Source organism: Rhincodon typus, chromosome 28 (genome assembly GCF_021869965.1).
Source record: "Rhincodon typus isolate 14 chromosome 28, sRhiTyp1.1, whole genome shotgun sequence".
Taxonomy (NCBI): Eukaryota; Metazoa; Chordata; class Chondrichthyes; order Orectolobiformes; family Rhincodontidae; genus Rhincodon; species Rhincodon typus.
In genome coordinates, this window is record NC_063359.1 from 40723753 (window position 1) to 40734134 (window position 10382).

Below are 10382 nucleotides of genomic sequence, written 5' to 3' on the forward strand. Positions count from 1 at the left end.
CAGTGCTGAGGGACCGTCACACTATTGGGAGGGTCAGTGCTGAGGGAGTGTAGGACTGTCGGAGGGTCAGTGCTGAGGGAGTGTAGGACTGTCGGAGGGTCAGTGCTGAGGGAGTGCTGCACTGTTGGAGTGTCAGTGCTGAGGGAGAGCCGCACTGTTGGGAGGGTCAGCGCTGAGGGATCGTCGCACTGTCGGACGGTCAGTGCTGAGGGAGTGCCGCACTGTCCTAAAGGTTTTAGTGAGGGAGCTTTAATCCTGTTTTGAGTGAAGAGGGTGCATTCCTCTGTCACACTGGTTTAATGCTGTTATGATATGCAGCTTGTTCTGAAGGATTTTCCCCACATTGTCAGTCCTGTTAAGATTCTGATCGGAGGTGTTGCTACCTCACAGACTGCAGCAAAAGTGTAACTGTTTAGTTTAATTAGCAGAATGGTCAATTGTTTCCCTTCATAACTTTGAACTACAACAAGAGGGTCTTTCAACAGGTTTCTTGAATTTCACAAATATAACTCAATCATATTCTTTAATAGAGTGTCAAGATTGTCTATTAACTAACCAATACTCAGGCTTAAACAACTTTTACCCTTAATCCTACACACACATTTGTCTAATGGCCAGGTTGCACAGCTCTGTTGAGGTTTTACGGGTTTCAAAGCAAATGCACAGAGAAAGATGAATGGCCCGGTCGGTCTAGATCCTGGAGTTGGAATAGGGAACAGCTCTCAGTTTTCCATTCCAGGGAGGTGTTGGTTTTAGTGGTGATGTCACTGGATTAATAATCCTGGGACCCAGGCTAATGGTCTGAGGAAAACAGAAATTGCTGGAGAAACTCAGCAGGTTTGGTAACATCTGTAGAGAGAGAAACAGAGTTAATGTTTCAAGTCCAGTGACCCTTCTTTAGAACAGATGGCAGCTAGAGAAAGGTGGTACATATGTTGATGACAGGCAGGTGGGAGCAGGGAAGTGAGCAGAGAGATGAAGGTGAACCCAGAGAGAGAGAGAGAGAGAAAAAGAGTTAGCATCTCAAGTTTGGTATGACTCTTCTTCAGAACTGAAAAGATTTTGAAAAGAGGTTTTCTTAATATTCTTTTGGCTGAGACTATTTTCCAATGCCTTTCAGTTCTGAAGAAGTCATATCAGACTCGGAATGTTAACTCTGTTTCTCTCTCACAAGGTCTGCTGCCAGACCTGCTGAGTTTCTCCAGCATTCTCTGTGTTTTTTATATACTTACATATTTCTATACTCTGATTATAAAGGTGAAAGAAAAATCTTAACATGCTGTCCAAGTCTACAGATCCCTGAAGGTGTAAGCACAGGTAAACAGAGTGGTGAAGAAGGCAGACCAGATGTTTACCTTCATCAGCTCAGGCACAGAATATAGGAGCAAGGAAATCTTGTTACAACTTAATAAAGTATTTGTTAGGCCATAGATAGAATACTGTGCAGTTCTGGTTGCCACACTATCAAGAGGATGTGACTGCACTCGAGAAGGTGCAGAGGGGTTTCACCAGGATGTTGCTTGGGATGAAACATCTCAGCTAAGAGAGAGACTGGACAAGATGGAGCAGAGGAGGCTGAGGGGGGGAATCGATTGAGGCTTACAAATTTATGAAAGATAGATAGGGTAGATTTTGAGAACCTCTTGCCCATGGCCGATGTGGCGAAGACCAGAGGAGAAGAGTTTAAGGTGAGGAGTAAGTGGTTTAGAGATTTGAAAAATAATTTTTTTCACACAGTGAGTGTTGGAATATAGAACGTGCTGTCTGAGAGCATGGTGGAGGCAGGTAGTCTCACAATCATTAAGAAACATCTGGATGAGCACTTAAAATGCCAGGGCAGAGTTGGCTTTAGACCAAGTAAAGGTAAATGGGATTAGAGTGTAGGTTGGTGTTTGCTGGGTTGGGATGGACATGGTGGGCCGAAAGGCCTAGGTCTATACTGTGTGACTCTATGACTCCATTAAGAGTTTTCAATTCACTGAGGATGCCTCAGGTCAGTTCTCAACAAACACATTGCTCATTTGACGGGATCAGGCAATCCCTATTGTAGCAGCTGAGACAAGATTGTGATTGGGGATTCTCTGGTCAGAGGCACAGACAGATGTTTCTGTGGCCGACAGCAAGACATCAGAATGGCGTGCTGCCTCCCTGGTGCCTGGATCAAGGATATCTTGGAGAGGGTGCAGAATATTCTCAAAGGGGAGAGGAACCAGCAGGAGGTTGTTGTACACAATGGAACTAATGATGTGAAAAGGGTGAGATTCTGAGGAGAGAATATAGGAAGTTAGGCAGGAATTTAAAAAGGAAATGCTTGAGGGTAGTAATATCTGGATTACTCCCGGTGCCACGAGCTAGTGAGGGTAGGAATAGGAGGATAGAGCAGATGAATGTGTGACTGAGGAGCTGATGCAGGGGAGAAGGATTCACATTTTTGGATCAATTGAATGTCTTCTGGGCCAGAAGTCACCTGTATAAGAAGGACGGATTGCACCTGAATTGAAAGGGGACAAATATATTGGTGGGCAGATTCACTAGAGCTGCTCGGGAGGATTTAAACCAGTAAGGTGAGGGGTGGGTGGGACCCAAGGACATAGTCAGGAAAGTGATCAGTCTGAGACTGATGTAGTTGGGAAAAAGAGTAAGTCTAACAGACAGGGCAGGCAGGAACAAAGTAGAGAACGAGGTAGAACTGATAAATTAACCTGCATTTATTTCAATGCAAGACGCCTAACAGGCAAGGAAGATGAACTCAGGGCATGTTTGGGAACATGGGACTGAGATATCATAACAATTACAGAGACATGGCATAGGGATGGACAGGATTGGCAGTTTAATGTTCCAGGGTATAGATGCTATAGGAAAGTTCGAAAGGGGGGGCTAGAGAGGAGGGGGAGTGGTGTTTTTGATTAGGGATAACATTACAGCTGTATTTAGGGATGAAAGTCCTGGGAATACATTCAGGGAAGTTATTTGGGTGGAACTGAGTAATAAGAAAGAGATGATCACCTTATTGGGATCATACAATAGACCTCCCACTAGTCAGTGGGAAATTAAGAAACAAATTCGTAAGGAGATCTCAGTTATCTGTAAGAATAATAGGGCTGTTATGGTGGGGGTTTTAACTTTCCAAACGTAGACTGAGACTGCCATAGTGTTAAGGCCTTGGATGGAGCGAAATTTAAGTGTGTACAAGAAGATTTCCTGATTCAGTACGTGGATGTACCTACTAGAGAACGTGCAAAACTTGACCTACTGTTGGGAAATAAGGCAGGGCAGGTGACTGAGGTGCCAGTGGGGGAGCACTTTGGGGTTCAGTGACAACAATTCTATTAGTTTTAAAATAGTGATGGAAAAGGATAGATCAGGTCTAAAAGTTCTAAATTGGAGTAACAACAATTTTGATGATAGTTGGCAAGAACTTTCAAAAGTTAATTGAGGGCAGAAGTTTGCAGGTATATGGATGGTTAGAAAATGGGAAGCCTTCAAAATGAGGTAACGCAAGTCCACAGACAGTATCAGAAATCACACAACACCAGGTTATGGTCCAACAGGTTTATTTGAAAACACAAGCTTTCAGAGAATAAACCTGTTGGACCATAACCTGGTATTGTATGATTTCTGACCTTGTCCATGGTCGTCCAACACCGGCATCTCCACATCACAGAGACAGTATGTTCCTGTTAGGGTAAAGGACAAGGCTGGTAGGTGTAGGGAATGTTGGATTACTAAAGAAATTGAAGTTTTGGTTAAGAATAAGAAGGAAGCATATGTCATGTATAGACAGCAGAGATCAAGTGAATCCCTACAAAAGTATAAAGGCAATAGGAGTATACTTAAGAGGGAAATCAGGAGGGCAAAAGGGGAAATGAGGTAGCTTTGGCAAATAGGGTTAAGGAGAATCCAAAGGGATTCTACAAATACATTAAGGACAAAAGGGTAACTAGGGAGAGAATAGGGCCCCTTAAAGATCATCAAGGCCACCGATGTGTGGAACCGCAGGAGATGGAGGAGATACTAAACAAGTATTTTGCATCAGTATTTACTGTGGAAAAGGATGTAGAAGATAGCGAACGTGGGAAAGTAAATAGCAACATCTTGAAAAATGTCCATATTACAGAGAAGGTAGTGCTGGACGTTTTAAAACACATAAAGGTAGATAAATCCCCGGGACCTGCTCGTGTACCCTAGAACTCTGTGGGAAGTGAGGGATTGCTGGGTCCCCTTGCAGACACATCTGTATCATCAATAGCTACCGGTACGGTGCCAGAAGACTGGAGGTTGGCTAACGTGGTGTCACTATTTAAGAAAGGTGGTAAGGAAAAGCCAGGGTCTATAGACCGGTGAGCCTGTCTTCAGTAGTGTGCAAGTTGTTGGAGGGAATCCTGAGGGACAGGATTTACATGTATTTGGAATGACAAGGACTGATTAGGGATAGTCTATGTGCATGGGAAATTGTGTCTCACTAACTTGATTGAGTTTTTTTGAAGAAGTAACAAAGAGCATTGATGAGGGCAGAGTGGTGGATGTGATCTGTATGGACTTCAGTAAGGTGTTCAACAAGGTTCCTTGCAGTAGACTGGTTAGCAAGGCTAGATCACACGGAATGGAGAGAGGACTAGCCATTTGGATACAAAACTGGCTCAAAGGTAGAAGACAGGGGGTGGTGGTGGAGGGTTGCTTTTCAGACTGGAGGTCTGTGGCCAGTGGTGTGCCACAAGAGTTGGTGCTGGGTCCACTGCTTTTTGTCATTTGTGTAAATGATTTGGATGTGAACATAGGAGTTATGGTTAGTAAGTTTGCAGATGACACCAAAATTGGAGGTGTAGTGGACAGCAAAGATGGTTACCTCAGAGTACAACAGGATCTTTATCAAATGGGCCAAGGCATGGCAGATGGAGTTTGATTTAGTTAAATGTGAGGTGCTGCATTTTGGAAAGGCAAATCAGGGTAGGACTTACACATTTGTTGCTAAACAAAGAGACCTTGGAGTGCAGATTCATACTTCCTTGAAAGTGGAGTCAGAGATAGATAAGTAGTGAAGAAGGCATTTGGCATGCTTGCCTTTTTTAGTCAGTGCATTGAGTACAGGAGTTGGGAGGTCATGTTGCGGCTGCATAGGACATTGGTTAGGCCACTATTGGAATATTGTGTGCAATTCTCATCTCCCTGCTATAAAAGGATGTTGAGAACTTGAGAGGGTTCAGGAAAGATTTACAAGAATGTTGCCAGGGTTGGAGGGTTTGAGCTATAGGGAGAGGCTGAATAGACTGGGGCTATCTTCCTGGATCGTCAGGGGCTGACGGGTGACCTTATAAAGGTTTATAAAATCATGAGGGGCATGGATCAGGTAAATAGACAATGTCTTTTCCCTTGGGATGGGAGGAGTCCAAAAATAGAGGGAGTAGGTTTAAGATGAGAGGGGAAAGGTTTAAAAGGGATCTAAGGGGCAACATTTTCATGCAGAGAGTGGTATGGAATGAGCTTCTAGGAGAATAGTGGGGGCTGATACAACTACAACATTTAAAAGTCATCTGGATAGGTATATGAATAGGAAGGGTTTAGAGGGATATGAACCAAATGTTGGCAAATGGGACTAGATTTATTTAGGTTATCTGGTCAGCACGGATGGGTTGGACCGAAGGGTCCATTTCTGTGCTGTACATCTCTATGAGTCTATCATGAGGATTCTAAAAATAGTTCACCCTGTCCCCCAGTGTTGACAGCTGTAGAAATGAGAGTGTTTTTCGCTGGCAGTTCCCATTTTGATTTGTGGAGCCCAGATTGTACAAAGTATTGCAGAATCCCACTTCTAATTGCTTCACCACATTGTCAGGGTTTCACTGTGTTTATGCCCCATTTTGTCCCAGGATTCTTTAATCTTCTTATTCCAATCTGTTCACTAGAGCCATTTCTGTCTCAAATTTTCAACTTCAATTGATCTGTCAATCAATTTCTCTTGTAAAAGTAACGTTATTTCCTGCAAAGCTTCAGCTGAATCAGAGACATCCCACGCTGTCAGCTTTATGACTGTCAACATAACTTGATCACAGACACAGCAACAGACCCTGTGGTTCCCCAGGTGGCCCACTTCAATGACCCACCGGTCCCCACAGACCCCTCCCCGACCTCTGTACTGAGATACAGTGCCCAGAACTCAACATAAATGTTGAGTGATTGTGTTAAGTTGAAGTTATTATGGCAACGTTTCCCGGCAGTAATGTCAGTGCCGAGTTGAACTAATGAGGTAATCTTTATAAATCATTGATGCAGCAGTATTTACAATCCCAGACCCAGTTCAGATTATACAGCATGGCAGGAATATTACAACTTTAGGGGAGATGGTGATGAGAGCAGTCAGTGAGACCGAGAACTGGCTGATGATGAGTGACTGTGCAAATCGAGCTTGTTGTCACTGGAAAAGAGCAAGATGATCTGTTTGTGTTTTGAGCACATTAACAGGGGTGGTAGTGTGTCTTGGTGATGTCCCTGAGTCAGTAATCCAGAGAGCCAGGCTAATTCCACCAGGGCAAATGGTGAGATTTGTATTCAGTAAATGCTGTATTTTCAAAAGCAAGACAACTGACAACCATTGGCTAAAAAACCCGAGCAGTTTCACTTACATTCTTCTGGGAAGGAAGTCTGTCATCTTTACCCCTGTCTGGCTGACATGTGATTCCACAGCGTAACTGCCCCCCTGTAATGGCCAAGCACATTGCTCAGTTCCATCAAAACCACATATAAAAGAATTGAAATGAGATGGTACAGCCATCATCAACTTAGGTACTGTCATGTCTGCAGGGTTGGGCGGGTTAGTGCTGTCTCACAGACTGGTCAAATAAGGGACATTATGGAACATGATCCGGACTCCACCACCACCACCAGCCCTCTATGTATCCTGTCCCATTGAGGAACAGGTGAGACCACAGTGAGGAGGGAGTGACCCATTGGAGTTCTCAACATTGACTCTGGACCCCATGAAGTCTCATGGTAGCATGACAGATTGAGCTAATTGTGGCCTAAAGGACATAGCTGCTAAACTGGGTCTGTGGCAGGTGGTGAGGGAGCCAATAAGAGGGGAAAACACACCTGATCTCATCCTCACCAATCTGCCGACTACAGACACATCTATCCATGGCCGTCTCGGTAAGAGTAACCACCAAACAGAGTGAGGAGCTGGTGAGGCAGTGCTGAGTGTCATTCATTTGCAAGCTCAGATATTTTCTAATCAACCTGTTACAACATACCTCTGGAGCAAGTGCGACTTGGTCCTGGGCCTCCTGGCTCAGAGATAGGGACTCTACCATGCGCCATGAAAGGCTAACACCATATTTTTGGATGATGTCGTCAAGGGGCGGTGTGTAAATGAGAAACAGGAGAAGCCAAGGGCAAAGCTTGGGGGATAGCAGTGGGAACAGTGAGGGGAAAGTGTATGTGTGTGTGTATGTATGTGTGGGGCTGGTGTGAGTTCGTGAGGGGGGGATGTCGTCAGTGATGGTTGAGCTATGATTAGGAGGGACCTAGGCAGGAGCAGTGCTAGACAGTGGGATCAGGGTGCATAGGAGAACAGCATGGTCAATGTGTCCAACACTGCAGACCGGGGTCGTGGGAGAGGTTACCATTGTCAGCGGCTCATGGGATGTCATTTGGGACTTGAATGAGTAATTTTGATCCAGAGACTGGAGGGATCCCAATATGAAATTCTGGGAAAATTGTGCATAGCTATGAATCAGGCCTTATTTTGATCTACATTTAATTGACAAATCCATCTTGATGCTGTCTTGTCTAACTTTTCTCTAGGTTTATTACATGGATGGTTACCATAACAACCGCTTTGTGCGTGTTTATAAGTCCCTGCAGGATTTCATGGGTACGGACAATTTCACAGTGTATCGTCTGCCTCATCCCTGGTCTGGTACTGGTCAAGTGGTCTACAACCAGACCCTGTACTTTAACAAATACCAGAGCCACATCCTCATCAAGTTCCACATTCCCACTGAGCGGTTGCTGACTCAGAGGAGCCTGGACTACGCCGGCTACAATAACATGTACCCATACTCCTGGGGAGGCCATTCTGACATCGACTTGATGGTGGACGAGGGCGGGCTCTGGGCAGTCTATGCCACCAATCAGAATGCTGGGAACATCGTCATCAGCAAGCTGGACCTGGGAACGCTGGAGGTGATCCGGAGTTGGAACACAGGCTATCCCAAACGGAGTGCAGGGGAAGCCTTCATGATCTGTGGCACTCTGTACATGACCAACTCACATCTGGGTGGAGCCAAGGTTTACTATTCATACAACACCAACACTTCCACCTACGAATACACTGACATCCAGTTCCATAACCAATACTCTCACATCTCCATGTTGGATTATAACCCCAAAGACCGAGCCCTTTACACATGGAATAATGGTCACCAGGTTCTATATAATGTCACGCTGTTCCACATCATTAAATCTGACGAGTTATAAGGCCATACAAATTCTTTCCTTTCCACAATGATACAGTCAGTATAGCGATATATAGATCTGTAAGACCTGTGCAGGTGTTTATATATATTCTGTAGAAAGGACATGTAGCATCACTGAAGTTTTAGTTTGGTTTCTGGGCTGTTCCTGTCTCCACATGAGGGGCTTTACTCAATTAGCTGATATCCAGCTCAATTCTCAACTCAAAACAGTAGATCAATGGACGAGATACTACCTCCCTCCCACTTTCCCTCCCTCCCTCTATGTTCTCATACACTCTTCCTCTATTCCTTCCTTCCCCCTTGTCCATCCTCTCCCTCACCACTTTCATCCTGATTCCCTCCTCACTCCCCCTCCCTATCTTCCTCTTCTTTCCCCTCCCTCACTTTCTCTCCCTGCCTATTCACCACCTACCCACATCGCCTTCCTCCACAGAGCTTCCAGTGTTGAGGATGGTAGGACACAGATTGTTGCCGTTGAGCATGGGACCCACAGCAGGAGCAGCCACAGGAACCAAGCCCACTGATGAGTCAGAGATCTCCTTGCTCAATCTTCAATACTTTGGCGAATTGCAAGGGGCAGGGAGTAGAACAATTCCCCATCTCTCTTCCCCCACAATTGAAAACACTCCACCTCTGCAAAAAACTGTCTCTTCTACCGGTTACCATGGGACTGGCTTACTCTAGACATGCAGCTGTCGGCTAATTGGACTTCACCCTCACTGTCACTGGACTACAACCTTCTGCAGTGTTCCTCAGCTGCCTCATTGTTACCTAAAGGAAGTTACTATTTAATCTGAAGAGATGTAATTATTTGAGAAACAGTTTCAGCATCAAGTCCATTGTGCGATGAATTGTGTGTCACAGCTTGTCAGTGACACAGTGTAAAAGCCCAGTTAACATCTGTGTGTTGGATAACTACTGTGTCAGCTGCATCAGATTAACTCGACTATATTCCCTATCCTAGCACCTGGTACTTTAAGACTCTGTTCTGAATTCAACCCAGGTTGATTTGTAGAGTTTAATATTTCATATCAGTCCGTCCTGTTGCGCAAATCACTTCATCACATTAATTAATTCTCCTCCAATTATCAACTGTCAAAATATTGCTTCATTCTTTTGCAAAGCTGTAGGTTTGTGAGAGTGAAGGTGAGTGAGCGTACCTGTGCATATGTATTTGTGAGTGTTTACATTTCTGATGTCAGTCTGTGTGTGCACCATCAATCTGTACATCTGAGTCTGTCTCCGCGTATACCTGTGTTTGTCTTTGTTACTGTATACATGTGTCTGTATATGAGGCCATTTTGTGTGCATATGGTTGGGTGGAGGTGTGTCCATATCCATGAGTGTGTACGTTGGTGTCTACACATCTCTTTTGGCCTCTGCCAGTCAGCGTCTGTCAGTTTATGCAGAAGACCTGGTTTGTATCGGAGTGGTTGATGAATGTGTGTCATTGTCCTTACGGGCATCTGGTGTATTGTTTATGTGGCGGTGTGTGTATGTCTTTCTCTCTCTGTGACTGGGTGTGCATCAATGTCTGGCAGTTTGTCTCAGTCTGTCAATCCGACAGTGTGTGTGTGTGAATGAGATGGTCTGTGTGTGTGAGGTTTTGAGTGTGTGTGAATGTGTTGGTATATGTGAGTGTGAGGGTTTGAATGTGTCTGTGTGTTGTGAGAGTGAGTGTTGGTCTGTGTGAGTTTGAGGTTTGATGTGTGTGTTGGTCTGTGCGAGTGTGAGGTTTCAGTGTGTCTGTATGTTGGTCTGAGTGTGAGGATTGAGTCCGTGTTTGTGTGTGTGTTGTTCTGTGTGAGTGTGAGGTTTCAGTGTCAGGGTGTGTTGGCCTCTGTGTGTGTGAAGGTTTTAATGTGTCTGTGTGAGTGTGAGGTTTTGAATGTGTTTGTTTGTGTGTTGGTC

General features: G+C 44.8%; 1 protein-coding gene across 2 annotated transcripts in view; it reads left to right on the forward strand.

Moving 5' to 3' along the window:
• The window catches only part of LOC109938478 (noelin-like), a 31789-nt gene extending 21672 nt beyond the window's left edge, over window positions 1-10117 (forward strand). For both annotated transcript variants that reach the window (XM_048613620.1, XM_048613619.1), the window contains exon 6: window positions 7798-10117. In XM_048613620.1, the coding sequence (XP_048469577.1) occupies window positions 7798-8472 (675 nt within the window). In that variant the 3' untranslated portion in view covers window positions 8473-10117. The remainder of the gene's footprint in view (window positions 1-7797) is intronic.
• The last annotated feature ends 265 nt before the right edge of the window (window positions 10118-10382 follow it).